Below are 20,133 nucleotides of genomic sequence, written 5' to 3' on the forward strand. Positions count from 1 at the left end.
GAATGGCACTGAAAGGTAGATTTTTAAAGCCAAGAATGCACTATGTTTTTTTGTGAATTTTAGTGACAATTCATAGATTAACAAAAGATATCAATGATTGTCTTTAATATGTACTTTTATATTTGAATGTCTTGTTTACTCTAAAGTGAGAAAAGGGACTCTGGAACACATATTAATATGTTTTCATTCTTTCTAGAGAGATTTAATTAGAAAAGAAATATTTGACTCAGATGAGAAAATATTTTGGGTGTCTCAAGAAAAATAATATAGTTTCTTAAGGAAACTTTAAAAAAAGACAGTTGAGTACACTGCAGTTCAGCCTTTAATAGTTCCAGATGGTCAATGCTATTAAAAGGACACCCCCTCTATTCTTTTATCATGACCCTGAGGTCACAAATTATCTCTAAGATGTAAGAGCCATTCGTTTTTTGAACAGTCAGGTTGTTGTTTAGCATTAACCAACCAATTTATCTTGGGCCAAACTTCAGCAATGACAGAAGTAACTGATTAGCCCAAAATTTAGCCAAAGAAATAAATGTCTATTGCTTTAAGCATTTCAGACAGTCCTTCGTACTTATAAACAAGAGAACTATTCTGAGGTCTAAATGATGGCAGACAGCTGTAGTGACTGATGTAGATGAGCAACATCATCACGCACTGCTTCCCTATTCTTGATACATAAAAAAAAAAAAAAATTAAAACTTTAAAAACTTTGTGAGACTTTTAACAAGTGAAGAATTTATGTCAATTTGTTATGTTCAAACATAATATCTGTACCTCTTCCTTTTGTTAAAAAAAAGTACTTTCCATTATGATAATGAAATTGCCTTGAACCTGCATAGACAACAATACACAAAATAATGTAATATACTAAATAAAGTAATAAGGTTAATTTCTTTCCTGCTGTCACTAAATTCATGCTAACAGTCTCTCTTCAGCTTGACATCAATTAATGATTTTAATTCTAGACTCTTGTCACAGTATTCACCACCCTTTTCTGTAATTAAAATGGATGATGCATGATGAAGATAAAACACATAAGACTTCTTGTAACATTTCTGTTCATTAGGATTTTCGCTTTTACAATAGATGGCTTTTAGCACTAATTGCAGTAGAGTAAGATGAAAATAACTGTTTTATGGATATGAAGTATGGTCTTTGTATATCCAGAAAAGGTACAGGCATGAGGATCGCTATTGAGTGATCCATTCCTCAGGATGGAAATCTATGGTGTACTTAAATTAGTTATATCCCAAATATTTTACCTCCAAAGTTACAAAACGTCAATACATGGAATAACCATGATGCATTTTTTAGAATACTCCAAGAAACCAAAATTGACCTTTAGTGATGTTAATAAAAAAAAAAAAATGCTGTAAATGTCTACAGAAGATAAAATATACTAATATTAGTTTACCAGAAAAAATTAAAATGAATTTTGGATTGCTACACATTAGATAGTTGTTAAATATCTTCAAAACAATGTTTAGGGCCTTGCAATTAACTCTTTTGGGAAACATTCAACCCCCAACCTATTGCACTGTCATCCAGAAGCTTCATTCTGGGAATAAAGTTCCTGGATCTCTAAAAATCAGTATTACAGACATTTATCAAATAAAACCTAAAGGTAGGGCAGAATGAAATTTAAACTGCAAGATAACTGGAAGCAATGGTTCAATGTAATAGCAGTCTGTGGTCAACTGAATGAATGCTGCATCTGCCCCGCAAAATGCCGCAAGTGGTGGCCTTTGGAAGCTGCGTGGCTCAACTCATCAGTCCTTCAGCTTACCCTGCCATGTAAATCTAACAACTGCCACCTCTCAGTATTCAAGCTTACAATTTGGCATCTATGCTGAATTTCCAAGAGGGACAATATTTAACCCCATTTCTTACCTTGAAAACAGTCATAATTTTAAGCGGGATTTTAACCTTTTTGTGATATTGAGAATTTTGATTGAGAATTTTTAAATTTATGGTTTTTCTTTCAAATTTTCTATGGATTTAGAACTAGAATACATTATAATCAAACCTTAAAAAAGTATATGCTTTCAACAGGCAAGAAACATGTAGGAAAGAGAAAGCAGAAAATGAAAGTTCAGGAATAAGATTTATAAGCACACAAAACAGAAGCCATAATGTGGAGGCACGTTGCAAACACTGCTCAACATTTGCTCCTGATTCTATGAAACAATCAACCTGATGTTCCACAGCCAGTCAGATGAGTGAGCTTGAAATGGCTAACTCAGGAGCCAATGGCCTTCACTTGCCACCAAGATTTCCCAGGGACCGAATCCTGAGAGATGCTGGCATATCATGGAAAACAACAAGTGAAGGGGGATGTTCTGTGAACAAATAACTTAGGACATGATGAATCTCTATTCATATCTTCGTGACTCACAAAGTCTATTAACAAAAGTAGGGTTTGAGAAATAATGGAGTAAAGAAATATGCATAAATTGGCTTAACCAAGTGTTTCTCAAACACATTTGTACATGGAACCCTTTTTCTCCTGTTAGCCACTGTTTGGGAAACTCCCACACCACACTGCCTATATATCAACCTTTAGCACCCAAGTAGAGATACCAGGGGAGCAAAAATTCAATAGAAAGCCAAACATTACTTTGGATTCTTGGTCAAGATAATGGTAGCTAAGTGGGCCTGAAGTGACACAGGTCATTGAATTAAATATGTTCTATTTTGGAGTCCAATCCTTTTTTGTGGTGGAAAAGAAACAACAGAGGCTTTGTCTCTGGGCACGCCTCAGAGACAAACTAGTAAGGGCAGTAAAGCACTGAATTCATACCTCAGCTGCAAATATCCATCACTCGCCTTCATTTCCCCACCTAGCCCAAAAGTGGCCAATAGCATCTCTGAAAGGCTAAGATACCTACGTTTGGAGTCTGGAGCTAGAAGTCAAAATAGCACATCACAGGACCAGCTAATTTTACCCATACTCCTTGTCTCTCAGGAAGAGAGCCCAGGCAAGCAGGCTCAGGGTGTTGGCAGGGCAGGACTCGCAGAGTCAGAGGACACATCCATGCTGGGGTCTTCCTCATTCACTTCTCCTATGTGGACAGTATTTATACAAGACCCTACCTCCAAGGGATGGCAGTAAGTGGAAGGAAAGAGGAGGATGTTAGCAAGGATGAAGTCTCAGACCCATGCTCAGAAGAATCTAATTTACTTTCACTATCCAAATAGATCTTAACCTGGTAGGAAAACACATTTTAAATTATATTCATTGTCCTTTCACTTGTTCCATATTTATATTTTCAGTCATAGTCAGGCTTCATGGATACATATAGACAAAAATATTTTTATATATGGACATGTCATAATTAATAACCAGGGGATGTCAAGTTTTCTATTTTTATATGAAGTGAGCCAAAATAATTTTGGGAACTCAAATAGCAACAGTGGTAAAGAATGTTAAAGGAGGTGCTTCTCTACTAATCCACAGTGAAGCAAAAGCTATGTTGAGAATATAAGCAGTGTTTTTTCATTTTTATCTAGTCCTCCACCCAAATTCTTCCCAAAGAATCTGCAATTCCATTCTCAAACAAAGCACCACCAATGCCAACAGACAGAACAGAAAGGAGGACGCACAAAGAAGGGAAGGATTTGCTCTAGCCAAATAACAAATACTAAACAAACTTCACTTATGTAATTCAGTATGTCTCATGCATTCACTCGCTTTATTACAAGATCCACAAATTTAAATAAAACATACTTGTAAAAACTGTTACTGAAATAGAAAGTCAGAGAATAATAGTTTTCTTAAATTATGAAGCTAATTGATTTTTTTAATGGACCATTCACTGTTCCTTGACCCTAAAAGATTTTTATTCTAGGCCTCCTGTACATTGTAAATTCATTATGACCAACCTAGTTCCCAGAAGTATTGCATCATTAGAGGTACAGAGATGGAGATTAAAAGCAAAACTGAAAGTGAACTGTGCCTTAGGCAAATTAATAATACAAGTGAAACCATTATGTAAAAATCATTGTTTGGCTGCAAAACTTGACTATGCATTATAACAAGTATCTTGGAAAGTGTTGAGAGAATTCTGCATTGAAACACAGTAATCATCTTAAACTGCAAGAAAAGAATATTGCAAATATGGACAACCGTACAGGACTAATGAAGCTATCCCCTGTGGTTCGCATCAAGATAGGGAAGAAGTAAAATGTCTGTATCGCTTAGATTGTTCTCCAACTAAACCACGTATTTGCCTGTGGATAAATCTGAGGACATTCATTTAGCTGGTATACACTTCTCTTCTACAGTCTCTTAGGATGGAAGTTTACAGCACTGAGCAATTAAATGCCATATTGCACACACTAAGGAATACTGTGTGTCCTGTCCTGACAACAGTGAGCTTATTCATGAGTTTAGGGATCCCAAAATTGGTGAGGATTAGAAAGAGTCCTAGAAAGCAAGAAAATGGAAGGATTCAAAAAAACAAAAATTTGGGGAAGAACCAGAAGAATAAACCCAGACTTGCATCACAAATTAAGTCCCTGTTTCTCCCATTTACATATTTAATACTCTGAAAAGCCAAGAGAATCAGAGTAACTATCCTAGCCTAAAGCCTCAAACGAGGGAGAGGATGAATGGAAAAATATCCAAACATTAATCTCTTCGAAAGAAAACCACGATAGAATATTCTTTCTAGTTCTTTCATTCGTTAAGCGTAAGACTCGAAAGGGCCTCGACTCTAGAATTGTTAGTGAGAATCTGGAAGTGAAGCTGCTGGATTCTCATGTTAGTTATGGACAATATTGAGTCTTTTAGCCTTCATCAAGGCACCAGAAACTTCCTCATTCCCCAGGTTATTAAAAATACAACAGGTAGAGGGTCTCTTGCTGTGGCAGCTCTGAAACTGCCAAATGAAGATACGGAGGAACGCCCTGCGAGCCTGTAAACTCTAATAACAGAAGTGCGAGGCAGCTTTCTCATCCCCTGGGAATTACAAGAGAAATTCTAATCACTTATAAAAATGGTTTTCGATTATCTGCTTAAAGTAATTTTTCATTCATTTCGCGGTCTTGGGGTTCTTACAATGGAATGGCTCAACAACAGATAACAAATTTTCTGGAAAAGATGCAATCAAGTTTAAGTGGAAAATGTCATAAAATATGATAGGGAAGTAGAAAAAAAAAGAAACAAACATGAGGTTTGAGAGGAAGACAACATAGCACAAAAGCCTTCTCAATTCTTATTATAGATAAAAATATTTTAAGTGAACTATAAAAATTCAGAGTTTTATTTCCAGAGAAATAGTCTTAAAAATTATAATTATAATTATAATTATTTTTATCAGTATATAAAAATACTATATACTGATACATAAATGAAATGGAACTTTGTAAATATTTCTTTGTGATTTTAAATGTGATCATAAATTTAGTCTTAACGTTTATTTAATTCATTTAATATGCCCTACTATCTGTTAGGCAAAGATCTTAACCATTAAATTCACTTTAATGCCTCAAATAAATATACAGTGTTTTTTTTTTAATCTTTCTTTACATTAATCCCACAACCATCAATATTTGGACTGACACCAAAAAACTAAAAACTCCTTTTGAGAATAAATTCTTCATATTAGGGAAAAAAAAAAAAAAGAAAAAGAAAAAGAAAGAAGAGTAGAAAGGACAAAAAGCTCTATCTGGTGAGTTTAGTCAAATGGTTGAAGTCTACCTCTCCTGTTCCTGCTTCATTCGTATCCTCTCCTCTTCTGACGTAAGGGAGTCCTGTATTTTTATTTTACCCGTTTTCTCAATCTTGTCATCTTTTCGATGTTTGCCAAACCTGTTGATAACAAAAAATTCTAACTTGTCAATATATACAAAATGAGTTTTCATTCTTTTGTGACAAAGACATATGTACTCAATGAAATGCGAGCTTGCTCAAAATGAGGGCCAAAAGGCCTCCTGCAATTCTCTAGTTTTTGCCCATTATGAATATTTTCAATCACCATTATTAGATTCATTTTTAATTGCAACTCTCCAGAGACAACCCTTTTGAAAATGGCCTCAATCCTCACTTTTCTTTTGGCAAAACAAAAATAAGCAACTTTTCAGTTAATCCTTACTGCACAATTACTAAATGTATAGAACTGAATGCTGAAAACCTCAAATGCTAGAGGCCAAAAATCTGCATTAGAATAGGTTGCTCTTGTGACTAAAGAATGAGAATTCACAATCATCTACTTAATAATCTCTCCATAAACAACTAGTCTTCTTTATTTTCAGTCAGGTTTATTGGAAACATTTATCATAGTTTAAAAACTGACAAACAAGGCCATGTTTGCAAGGTTTAAGGTACAAAGGATAATTTACATTGCTATAACACTTTGAGCTTATGAAGTTGAAAGCTTTAAGGCATCCTCATCAAATTCGATTCTGGAAACCAATGAAAAGTAATTGCTGATTGTGGCATCTTTGCCTTCAAACTCTATATCTGATCAAAAACAAACATGAGGAACAGATACATGATTCAAAAACCAGTCCACACAAACTTTCACAGATGGCCACGGAGCTGGAGGCTCTCTACAAAAACACTAATACTCCATTCTGGCATCCAAAATATCTCAGGAGCCTAGATTTGCTATAAATTCTTTGTCTTGCTCTGTTGCTTTTCTCTAAAAAAGAGCATGTTGCCTGGAATGTATGTACTACATACCCTCAAATAATACTCATCTTAGTCATGTAGTCACTAGATGTTTAAAAAAAATCTTTTATAGGCAGTTACTCAACTAAGCATTCATAAATATATAAAATATATTGCATATTTCTTTCAGAGGACAAAGTAGGAATCTGGCTTATGCTGTACAATTAATCATACTGAAAGGAGGAGTAAAAAAAAAAAAAAAAAAAAAAGGCTATTCCAAAACTGATGTAAAAGAAAAAAAGAAGTATTTTAATTAATAACCTGGTTGGTAGCATAGGTCTTTCTTCTATTAACATGAATCTGATTTCAAATACTGGTTTATACATGAAGTGTACATGGGAATATTTACTAAAGTAACACTGTTTGCAGAGGGGTCTATAAATAAAAGATAATGTTTTTAAAATCTTAAAATAGAAAAAAAGTCAAAATATCACCATCACTCTTCCTTTAAAAATTACATTATTAGAAAGCATTCAAAACTGCCTACAAAGTTAATTTCTATAAAGCAAATCTATCCTTAAATTGTAATGGTATCTAGAAACTGGAAGATCATTGCAATTGCAAAAAAGAAAAAGAGGAAAGAAATCCCTAAGAACTGACCACTTCTCACAAAGGATAAAATACGTACAATGCTTTTAAAATTAATAAATACAAAGCATTAAAAATAAACACTTTGCCTTTATTTTTGTTAATATATCAATAATGCCTAAGAGGCATAATGACTAACTTTATAGAATGAATTAATAAATAAATGAAAGAGCAAACATAAAAAACTGATACATCTCAGCAGGAGCCAACATTTAAAACATAATGTTCCTTCATTTGACAAAAATTTATTAAGCATCTACAGGGGGTTCAGGGGAGAGCATGAAGCTGGACAAATTAATCTGAGCATCATCAGCATGTAGATGGTATTAAAGCTTCCATGTATTTCCATCTTGAAAATTTTGCAACACTAAGACATCTGGAAATATAAAGTGTATTTCTGACATTAAGAAAAGTGTAAGTTCAAGTCTTAACACATGATATTTACTGGCAAGATGGATTCCTAAAGGTAAATCATTTTAACCATTAAGTTTTTCAGTTCATCAATATCCCTCCAATGATACAATGTTGCCACATTGACCTATTTTGTGTTGCTTTTAAAGACTGTGCTGGTTCATATTCTAGATTACTTACATTCAAACCTATATCCTAGTTAAGAAACACGATGCCATGACACAAGATACACAGTTGACCCCTGAACAACATAGATCCACTTATACCCGGATTTTTTTTTTTATAAATACGCTACAGCACTGTATATGTATTTTCTCTTCCTTATGATGATTTTAAGAACATTCTCTTTTCTCTAAGAGCTTACTTTAGTGTAGGAATATAATATGTAACACATAAAAATATGTGTTAGTTGACTATTTACATTATCAGTAAGGCTTCAGGTCAATAGTTGGCTATTCCTAGTTAAGTTTACGGGGAGTCAAAAGTCACACATGGATTTTCAACTATGCAGGAGTTTAGCACCCCAGCCCCTGTGCTGTTCAGGGATCAACTGTATGTCTCTCTGCACCAAAAGTTATAGTTTAATCTTATAGGAAGATCATGTACATCATCCCTTTGAGCTAATAATATGAGAAAAAACTGAGAGTGGTTGGCTTTTCCATGTTTTAATACCGTTTAAATATTTTTGGTCCCAAACTTAACACTGAGCTTAATTAGCTATATTAGATCTTTTATTTTTTTTAAAATGATCTTGAGCCTACTTTGTGGAAAAACTTTCAGTTTTAGATCTCAGTCTATGAGCTTTCAACTTTTAAGTATGCAGGATTAAAAAGAATAAAAAAGTGAATCTTGACTCAGATTTAAGAACTGAATTTTTTTCTCATTTATTTGATATGAAAATATTAGTGTCCTAGGCTGTCCCCTGAATCACCAAAACATACTATTTTATTATTTGAAAATTTATTATCAAACTGTTATAGTATACCTTTCGTTTGAAATTATAAATTCAAGACTGATATTAAAATGCAAAGAAAGGACAGATAAAATGTTTATAGGTTACCATTTGGACATTTCCTTTAATGCCTACTTGAGTTAATAAATCATGTGATTTCTTTAAGCCGTCCTAAAAAGCACAGCAGATTACTTTATAATTGGGATAAAAATGAGTCCCTTAGCTGTAATTTTTTGACAGAATAAAGAGGCGAAAAAAAATATACCGATCATTCTAGAGCATAAAAAGATAAAGAACAGAGCTATGCCCTCATTCACTCTCATTGCCAACATATTCCAGTGTTTCCTTAATTTATAGTTGTTTAGGGCAGCCCTGGTGGCACAGCGGTTTGGTGCCGCCTGCAGCCTGGGGTGTGATCCTGGAGACCCAGGATCGAGTCCCACATTGGGCTCTCTGCATGGAGCCTGCTTCTCCCTCTGTCTGTGCCTCTGCCTCTCTCCTTCTGTGTCAATAAATAAATAAAATCTTTAAAAAAAATTTATAGTTGTTTAATTCTTCCTGCAAAGAGGGGGGACATTACTGAAAAATTTTAGCTACACATGTACTAGCAAAGTCAGTGTCACAGCTGAAGTCAGGGGTCAACTTATGAAAGAAAACATGAAAACAATCATTTAATAGCAAGCAGCTTAAAACTTGGAAGATACCAATTACATTTAATTTATTATCTTTTAAAAGCCACAGGTGAATTTCAAATGGGTCACTTTCCAAAGAACAGCGAAGCTGAAAAAAATCAGGTAATAATGGTATGTCCAGAAAGAAAACCCATTTTCAGCAAAGGATAGTTTTAGGAACTGCCTTCTGACTAACCGCCCACCTGCAACAGGTTTAAACAGAAAGCCCCACTATCCAATGAATGTGATGCTAGAATAGAAAGTGGTTAGACTGCACCTCCTCAGGAAGAACTTTCTAGTCATATCTTAGGATATATTAACATAAGGGAATGACTTTTTAAAAACATGGAGACACGGGTGCCAAGGTAACTTGGTCAGTTAAGCAGCAAACTCCCAATTTCCGCTCAGGTCAGGATCTCAGGGTCATGAAATCAAGCCCTGTGACAGGCTCCACACTCAGCAGGGCGTCTGCTTGAGATTCTCTCTCTCCTTTTCCCCCTGCTCATGTGTTCTCTCTCTCTCAAAAGCAAAATAAAACAAACTAACATGGAGACAAAAAGAAAAATAGCTTAAGAAGATGTTGATAGAGAACAATTTCAGAAGTGTGGCTGCATGAAGAAAACGCAATGAAAATGCCACCAAGCCCCTGAAGACTCCTTCACAGAAAGATACAGCCGGATGAGACCTGTCTTATCAGAATACAATTCTTAACACTTCTTAAACATATGGCTTTCTTCATAAAGAATACAGCAATGTTTTCATTCAGCTAAAATAAGCTCCAAGTAATCTGCTAAATGGGTTTCACTATGACGCATTACAAATGAGATCATTGCCAACTGCCAGATCGGCCGTATTTATTACTATAGTAAAGAATAATGGGCAAAACATGCACTTGTTGATGAATGAGGAAAAAGGAAAAAAAAAAAAAAAAAGGATCATAACAAAATTCTCTTGTTTTCATATAGAAATAACTGTCATTAAAAATTTATTGATAAGAATTTCGTGCTATTGAACCATCATTTCAGTTTTTAGCAAATTAACCTAATTCTCCCTGCAATATAAATAACATTGAAATATCTTACTATTATATTGCTACTAAAATTAGAGACCTTCAGAAAAAATTATGCTGAGTGATATAACACACAATATCCTACTATAAATAAAATAAAAATATAATTGGATGTGTAATGAAGTGGATTTTTCTAGTATCATATTTGAAAACTTGATATAGTAGAAGTCCTAAAAATCTTCTGCCATACTTAAAAATAGATGAACGGAATACCCAACACCAATTATCTTATAAGCTTTGAGGAATAATTTTTAAAATAAGAATTTCTTCAAAAACAAAAATCACTGAAATGTCACCTAGAAAGTTGGTATTTCTCACTGCTCATTACCAAGATCTTCATTCCTAAGGAGGCTTTGTTACAATTCTTGCCTTACTATTTACCCTAGTGGGTAGGTTAAATGATACTGCTTGCCTGGGGGAGAGAACTGAAATTGCTCAAATACAAATTCAGTTATCAGTGACCAGAAACCATCCGTTCTCTCCCAACACCGAACTTCGACACTGGAGTGGTCAACATGGTCATCTAACTCAATACCCTGCCCTGTATTTTGCCCTTTATTTCTATATTTTTGCACCATCACATGATTCAATCTTTTCCTTTCTCTGGAAACTCATATCTCTTTTTGAAACCTCCAGGTATTCTTTGTAGACACAGTTAGTATAGTAATCTGTCTTTGACCATTGACTGTTGTGTCAATGCTGCCATTTACCCTAAAGACCTTTGAGAGATATTAGCTGTTAAATGAGCTGGATTCAAGATTCTGCAGTACAGCAAAATAGAATACCTTGTCCTGTCTTATTTCTATGTTCCAATCAAACTCTCTGCAATGCCTCAGAAACACAATGTTCACTCAAATCAAAGCAAAATCATGAGCTTTTAACACCATTCCTCTATCATCATATTTTGTGTCATGTTTTTCCTAAATGGTTTTGATCCAAGTTTCTCTAGAAAATCTTTTCAATTAATTCTGGTTCAATCTTAGTTGTCAGCCTTGAGTTCTCTCAACTCATCACTCTCTAATACAATTATGAATTTATTTTTGTCTTAAAGTCTTAAACTGTTCTAAATTCTGCTTGAAAAAAAAATCTAACCATGTATCTTTGTAGATTGCTCTACCACACTCTTACCCATATACACTGAAGGTATATGTGCACGTTTCTGAAAACTAAAGACTAATGATCAGTCAATGTTTGTATTTGACAAACAAAAACTGAGGACCAAGAGGTATGCAGAGCTGCCCCAAGTCACACTGCAAACTAGGGACAGAGTTCAGGTCACCTCATAGCTAGCTCAAGAGATCTCAGTGGGTCTGAACTCAGATACTCCTAGAAAAATTGAAATTCCCAGACCTATGAAGTTCACTTTATGTAAATCCTAAGTGATACATATAATTGAACACCTGTTGAATGCTCTTTTGATTACTTCATTACATTGAACTAGAATTTATTGAATTTTTATTATGTACTTTATCTCACTGATTTCCACAACCAGCATGTGAGGCAGGTGTTATCATCCTTCTCTTTAGGGGGAGCTTCAGGAGAATTTAATGATTTCACAGGCCAGATAGCAAGTAAGTAGCAGAGCCAGACTTTAGACCCAAGACTTCTTTTTTAACCACACCAGCCACATCAAAAACTTGAGGAACCAGGCAGTCATTTTATGCTATTATAATTAGAGCAGCCAAGCAAACCATCTTTGTTGAAATAAATGAGATAAATCTTGCATTTCCTGCAGCAATGAGATCCAAAGGACATTGTTCCCAAATGGAACTTGTCTATGAAGGCCAGGAATCTGGAGGCAACATCAAGAACTGATCCCCAACCATTGGAAAGGATCGGAAAAACTACCCCCATGCCCATTGCTAGGTCCCTGCCAATATTTCTAAATGCAATGTTGCCCCATAAGTCCAAATTGTCTGTACTGACATATGCAAATACTGCCAGGCAACAGAGAAGCATGTGAAACTGCCCAAACCCAATCAAAGGGTAAACAGCAAGAATTCACCATGTGCATTTATCATTTGTAATAACACATTCATAGTTTCTGGCCCTTTTTTTTTTTTGTGCCTCAGCCTCCATTTTATAAATAAGAAAAAACAAAACAAAACAAAACAAAAGTCACTTCTTCTCATATGTCCTTCCCATTCAGGATCTTACATATTTTAGTGGCATTTTAAGAAATCGCTACCATGATAGCACATTGATTTGCTCAGCAGTAGATTGTGGCAATGCTGGATGAATCAGGGAAGAGAAGCTGATTATGAAAAACAGAAAGCTCCTATTTAGGCAAAAAAAAAAAAAAAAAAATCTTAGTAATCAACAATGATGAGAACGGAGGCTTAGAAAGGGTACATGACAACTTGATAGTGCTTTTATAAAATGGGATGCAGTTTTAACTTGGCAGAGTTTAGCAGGGGTTCTCTTTAAAAGGAGATTCACAAACTCGAGAATTTTGTACAGTTCTGATTGTGTACAGTTTTCATCAGCGCTAGTCTGATTAGATTTAATAAACTAAATTTGGGTTGCTTGATAGCCAGAAAAAAAAGAACCCTTTTAAAAAAACACAAACAGGGCAGCCCTGGTGGCCCAGCGATTTAGCGCCACCTTCAGCCCGGGTATGATCCTGGAGACCCAGGATGGAGTCCCACATCGGGCTCTCTGCGGGGAGCCTGCTTCTCCCTCTGTCTGTGTCTCTGCCTCTCTCTCTGGGTCTCTCATGATTAAATAAATAAAATCTTTAAAATTAAAAAAATTAAAAAAATATTTTAAAATATAAAAAAAAACACAAACAAAAAAACCACAGCTTTTACTTAACCAAGCTAGAATAGCCTAGCTCTACTTAACCAAGCCAGAACAGACGTTAGACAAGCAGTGTGCCCTTAATGGACAACACATCCTTTTCAGGACTCTATTAAGTGTCCTTATAAGTGCACTCTTCCCCTGCCATAGCCTGTTATCTAATCAAGGATGTAACATGACACTTCAGGAGTCCTGGAAGGATATGAACAAGGAAATATTAAAACAACAATGAAGAAATTGAACCCAGCACATTATCAATTTTAATTTTACAAGAATCATTGTAAGTCCCAAATATCTTAAAAACAACTCCAAACCCAAACACACACACACACACATGAGCATGGAATCTAGATAGATAAGAAAAAAGAAATAGGCAATCACAGTAATCCTTCAAAACATAAGATAAAAACATAAATAACTGAAATAATATTTATAATCTGTTAGAGCCATTCAAGTAAAAGGACAGATGATGAGTGGCAATATATCTTAATTATGATATTAAAGCTTCTCAGGCATCAGCTAGTTCATAGGCTACATGACATATTTTCTGTAGCAAATAAATTCCCTTTGTAAAATGGGGTCAGTTGGTAATTACTGTTCCACACAAGATTTTTATAAGGCTTGATACACCTTATTTTTTTTTCAACATATAGCCACACAGGTAATCAAACCACATGAATCCCGAAACCTCAAACATGCAGATGCAAATAATATGCAAAATATATTTTTTGTTTCCCCTTTAACTACTTTGACTTTATAATAAATTATATATATAAAATAAACATACATACCTAAACATAGCAAAAACAACACATAATTCTGATTTTTCTAAATGCTTAATTTGGCATTGAAATCAGTCATGTCCACTTACAATGATTTTGAAAGTGCCTTTCACACAACTACTTCGCCAGATCCTTTCTTTACTACTATACTCCTAATTCTTGCACTGTTCGTTTTAATGCATTATTGTTTCATAATACAATACTCCAAATTGCAAATTACATTGGACTCAAGAAGTGATTATGAAAAATACTATCACTGCTGCCTTTGCTCGAATAACTCTGATAATAATGAGAGATTGATTGGGCTCTAAGCAGCCCAAGTGATGAGAAGGGTCAATCTGAACATTTCTATTAAGCTTCTTTTGTTAAATCCAATACTTTGCCAGGTTAGAAGCAAATAATCATACTCTACATCTGGTTACCATGGTTTTCCTTTTCCGAAAGCATCAGAACAATTTAATAAGTGGTATTACCCCAAAGGCCGTCCCCATAAGAAATGCTAATGAGACCTAAGTCAAAAAACACATCTATTCAAAAGGCACTTGAAAAAAGAAAAAGTAAAAGGTAGAAAAATGTTTTACTCTACACCTTTATTTTCTATTAGGACAAAGAATCAGGAGCACTTAGTACCAAAGATAATCCTAATAATTTTTATTGCCATGGCCTGATACTCAAATTGACAATCAAGTTGTAAATGCTTATGCGGCAATGCAAACTTGGACAATTTAAGAATATCTGTTTTGAGTTGGAAATATTCACCCTCGATTAAATACACACTGCAATTCAAATTCCAAGTTTTAACTACTCAGAGGAGATATTTAGTTCCAGGTATGGTTGAAACACTCTCAAATATGTTCTATGCTTCTATGTTTACAGAGCAAAGGGAAGTGACAGAGGCGGAAAATATGGTCACTGAAGACAGGGGGATGGGAGGGGAACAGAGCTTTTGTATAGCTCCTGGAAACTTTGAAAGATTAAAACTTCCCCAAAGATCTCATTATCTGTAAAGTTAAGGTGTCAGTCAGCACTTTTTTCTGTTGATGAGAAGAAACAATTTCTGTTGATTCACATTTCTTAGAGAACGCTCTCTACAGAGTAAATCAGAGGCACAGACTTTCCATTTTCAGCTTTTGCATATGCAGATTTAATATTAGGGAGCTGACACATTTGATGAGGGCCACGGGCACGGCCTGCGGGCATGAGCTGCAGGCTGCACTGAGTTCTGGGCGCAGGAAGGGGCGAGCAGAGTCTTGTGGGGGCCGCTGGCTGCCCCAGCCTCCCTGGCCTCCCCAGCCATCCCCTCGGGTTCCCCGAGTCACAACTTCCTTTCAAGGAATACAGGCCTCCAGGCCACACATCTGGGGCAAGTCAGTGTTCCTGCAGCACACCTGGGGCCTGAGGAGTCTCGCACACGCCGAAGAGGACCGTGTGACACCAGAACGTGGCAAATGGCCGTGCTCCAGAAAGGACGCCTTCCCTGCCCGCGCCATGGCCGGCTGCTCCGGGTCGCCCGGCGCGGTCTAGTTCCGGTGACTCCAGCAGCCTGGAGCACAGCTGGTCAGCGGGACCCGAAATCGGGGCGGCCTCGGGGCTAGACTCAAGGCCTCAGAACAAGGAGACGCGTTTCCCATCCGGTCTCCGGTAAGGGAACATGGATGGTGACAAGGGCCGACCACCACATTTCTCCTTATTTGACTAAAGAGCTCAACCCACCATGTTTAAATATAGAACCTGTGGATCTGGGCACTGGCCTGGGACTTCTCCGAGCCCAGCTTCCCCCCGTCTCCTCAGCGCGTCTCGCCGGCACTACCTGCCCCGCGGCCTGAGGCTCCTCCTCACTGAAGCACGAGGCAAGATGTGCAGCTCTGCAGAGTGCGCCCTGTTTGTCCCACAAACTGTCCCAGCACCAGAGCCAGGACCACGGGTATCAGTTTAAATTCTCAAGTCTCCCCAGTCACAGTGGCTTTTATGGGACATCATCCTGCTGCATTTCCTTGGCTGACGTTTGAAACCGTCTGGCCTAAATCAGTGTGTATAACCACAGGGTATTAGCAAACTTCCCTTCATTGAGGAGAGTATATAATAGAAACAGACATACTTCTACCCCAAAGGGCAGAAATAACCCATACATCCTTTTTAGCAAAGGCACTCAGAATACCTATCTAGAAACTGATAAACTAACGCAGGAATAATTCATCTAAGGGGAAAAGAGACGGTGAGAAAAGAACTTAACAACACGAGCTGACAGATGTAAGTATCCTACAATTCCAAAAAGCTTTCCGTACATATTCTATCATTTAGTTCTTAGAAGAACATGAGAAGGAAATGTGTGAATGGAAACTGGAGGCTGACGGGTGAGGTCTGGGGGTGGCAGGGCTGGGCTGGGCAGACAGAGCTTCAAATCCACATCCCCCATTCATTCATTCATTCATTTGATTTATTCATTCATGAGAGGCATAGAGAGAGAGAGAGAGACAGAGACAGAGACAGAGAGAGGCAGAGACACAGGCAGAGGGAGGAGCAGGCTCCATGCAGGGAGCCCAATGTGGGACTCGATCCTAGGCCTCCAGGATCATGCCCTGGGCCGAAGGCAGGCACCAAACTGCTGAGGGATTCCCCCCTCCCCCCCCCCCCCCCCAGTTCTTTCTATCACAGAACACTCTTCTCCTCCTTAGACTGACCTCAACCTTTTTAAATGTCTCTTAGGTTCTTCATGTTATTCTGTATGCTGCCAGTCCATGAAGTAAAACATTTATGTACTACACTGAAATCTAAGAAAGATCACTATCTAAGCATTTTTTATGGTGAAACACCAAAAAGAGTGTAAAATACTTGAATGTTTTCAGTGTAATTTTAACTCATAAGCATCCACCAAAATGCCCAGGGCAGTGTTCTTCCACATGGAATGACAACTGAAATGAGCTGCTCATGGGGAATCCAAGGACAACCAGACATAAGACATGGAAGCCTTTGGGTAGCTCGTCTGAAGACCAACAACTCAAGTACATGTCACATACCAGTTGTACTTGGTCAGAGGCAATGTTTTTCCAACCTGGACATTACTGAAATTTTGGTCCAGACCATCCGGGACAGTGGGGTGGGGGTGAGGGTCTCTCATGAATCATAAGGTGTTCAGCAGCATCTGTGGCCTCTAACCACTACATGCCACCAGCACTCCTCCCCTCTGGTGACAACCAAGTAAGTCATCAGACACTGCCACAAGTCTATGGGGCAAAACCCTGGGGGCTGAGAACCACTTGGCTAGGGTTTAAGATAAACAACTAAGTTCAATGCAATATCCTCATTATTTACAAAGACTAAAAAGAGGACTCAAAGGATAATAAAAGGTATATCGTCACTCCTGAATGCCCCGTTTATTTCAGGACTACTTCCTAAACACTAAAGAAGGAAATCATCTTCTACTGAGATGGTTAAGGTTGAATGCAGGTCACTAAGTCCCAGAAAACAAGATCTAGCATGCTATAATCCAAGTACATTTGGGGAATGTATCCATAAAAACTAGTTAGGTCGGTGCACCTGGGTGGCTCAGTTGGTTATACGTCTGCCTTTGGCTCAGGTCATGATCTCAGGGTCCTGGGACCAAGCCCCACATCGGTCTCCCTGTTCAGCAGGGCATCTGCTTCTCCCTCTTCCTCTCCCTCTGCTCCTCCTCCCTGCTTATGCGCGCTCTCTCTCTCTCTCTCTCTCTCCCCCCCAACCCCCATCAAATAAATAAATAAAATCTTCAAAACAAACAAACCAGTTAGGTTAAAAAGGCACCAAAGTCAATGTATCAACTGATTAAGTGCTTGTATTCCAGAATCAGAAAGACATAGGTTATTTGATGCATGACAACTGGCACTATTAAATGATAAAAATGCTAATAAAAAATAGTAGCAAAGATAAAATGCAATCATGTTTTAAAGCATGTAACACACGGTTGGGAGAAATCACCACTCAATAAATAATAGATGTGATTTTGTACAGAAATATCTATATATTCATTCCTTCCTCCATGTCTAGGAAGCTCCTCTAAGATAAGTTGGGAAGACCATGACCATTTCAAGTGGTAGATAAAAGAAGATTTTCCAGTATTTGTGGTCCACTCCCTGTCCTTCTGGTTAAGCCAGTCATGGCTAGTTCTTGCCAGCACAGTGGAATGACGGTGAACAGTAGAAAAGCAGCTGCAATTTCAGAAGCCTGAGGCCACCTACCTCCAGAAACAGTGAGTTAGAAAGGTAATTCACAGTGGCCGACTCTGCATAGCAGGTGCTGCTAACTGCAGCCTACACACATTCTCCTTCTCCTGCTTTGGAGTGAAACCCTGATTTGGTAGGGAGAGGAAACATGCCTACTTGAGATGAAACTACTTGCCCCAGCCTCCTTTGAGAATAGGAACAGAAGACAGTAGAAGACAGTAGTTAAGAGTATAAACAGTGGAGCCAGATTTCTGGGTCAAAATCCCAGCTTTGCCTCTTATTAGCTATGAGATGCACAGCCATATGACTCACTCTGCTTGGACAACTCACTTAAATTCTCTGAGTCTCAACTTCCTCTTTAGTAAAATGTGACCACCCTCATAGGTTTATATTGAGAATGAAATAAATTATATGAATTATACATGCAGTCTTCTTTTATACAAATAGGCTCTCAATAAACATTAACTATTTTATTTATTATCGTTACTGTTAAATTCTGGCTCAGAGAACTTGATATGGGACTTCTGGGAATGATCTGTACAAAGGAGGCCAATCCCCCCTGAAAATTCCCTTTTCCCCTTCCTGTTTCTTCTTGCTTACAATTCTGACAAGCTGGCTAGAGCTGTAACTATGAAGTGACAGCCGGGGTAGAAATACATGTTTAAGACGCTCATGTTCATAATGACATTATTCACAAAAGTTAAAAGATGGATGCGAACTGAATGTCTGTCAACAGATGACTGGATAAGCAGAATGTGAGGTATATGCACAGTGGAATATTATTCAGCCTTAAAAAGAAAGGAAATTCTGTCACATGCTACAACATGGATGGATCTAGAGGATACTATGCTAAGTGAAATAAGCCAGTGACAAAAAGATAAATACCATAAATGTCATATGATTCCACTTATATGAAGTATCTAGAATAGTCCAATTCAAAGAGACAGAAAGCAGAATGGTGGTTATGATGGGTAGGGGGAGGGGACATGGGTTTGGTGTTTAAAGGACACAGAGTTTCAGTTGTGTGAGATGAAGAGAGTTCTGGATGTTTATGGTAGTGATAGCTGTGTGGCAATGGGAATGTTAATGCCCCTGAACGGTACACTTAAAGATGGTAAATATTATGGCTATCTTACCACGATTAAAAAAATAAAGAAAAATATAGCAAGATTGGCTGAATAAATGGAAGGTAGTGGCATTGCTGACCTTCTGGGCCTATCACACAAGCCTCGGACTGCCAATCTCCAGGCTTCTTTTAAATCAGAGACAAGCCTTGTCTTGTTTAAATGACAGTTACTTGGGTCTGTGCTGCAACCAGAACAATTTGTCACAGATAAAGTCATGGAGATAAAAAGGCAAGGAGGAGAGTTTTCTTTCATATATTTGGTGTTCCAAACAGAAAAGGAAAAAACATTCTTTGTAACATCTTTGTAAATGACCCCATCCTCACATCAATACCTCACTATTCAACCCCACAGTTCCCAGAAACTAATCTGCTTCTCAACATGTCACCCTCAAAGTCAATGCAGGGTAGATGATGGGTGGCAGGAGGGAGCCAATGCCTTCCAAGAGTACAAGAGCAGAATTAATGGAGACAAGTGAAAATAACCACCCACACGAAGCCTCATTTCTTCAGGCCAGCTACCCAGCTGAAAGATTCTTGAGTATGAAATTGAGAAGAAAACAACATTCCATGAGTCAGAAATGATTTTCATTTTCTCCTTATTGTTTCTGATGCTATTTGGGTATTCTACGGTTGGTGACTGGAGGCACCTTCGCACACTTTCTATTACCTTGCTGCTAATAAGAGTTCGTCTCTAACTTAGATGGCTGCCTGTCAGCTGCATGTCTATACAGAAGAGTAGAGGACACTTCGAAACGAAAAGGTGTTTTCCCACTGCTGACCTGGAAATAGTATGAAAATTCTGCTTTAGTAAATGACATAACTTCCATCTCACAAGAAAAAGAACATTCAAAGGGATGTTG

The 20,133-nt window shown here is 37.3% G+C and overlaps 1 protein-coding gene across 28 annotated transcripts in view; it reads right to left on the reverse strand.

Annotated features, from left to right (window-relative positions):
- Positions 1-20,133, reverse strand: part of PARD3 (par-3 family cell polarity regulator) — a 649,441-nt gene that overhangs the window by 156,936 nt on the left and 472,372 nt on the right. For 25 of the 28 annotated variants that reach the window (XR_012030741.1, XM_072825188.1, XM_072825187.1 and 22 more), the window contains one exon: positions 5,705-5,815. The exons of the other annotated variants lie outside the window; for them this stretch is intronic. Coding sequence is in view for 24 of the 25 variants with exons in the window: in XM_072825188.1 (XP_072681289.1) it covers positions 5,705-5,815 (111 nt within the window). In the remaining variant the exon portion in view is untranslated. The remainder of the gene's footprint in view (positions 1-5,704; positions 5,816-20,133) is intronic. 28 annotated transcript variants of the gene reach the window in all.

The sequence above is a fragment of the Canis lupus genome, chromosome 5 (assembly GCF_048164855.1).
Source record: "Canis lupus baileyi chromosome 5, mCanLup2.hap1, whole genome shotgun sequence".
Classification (NCBI taxonomy): domain Eukaryota; kingdom Metazoa; phylum Chordata; class Mammalia; order Carnivora; family Canidae; genus Canis; species Canis lupus.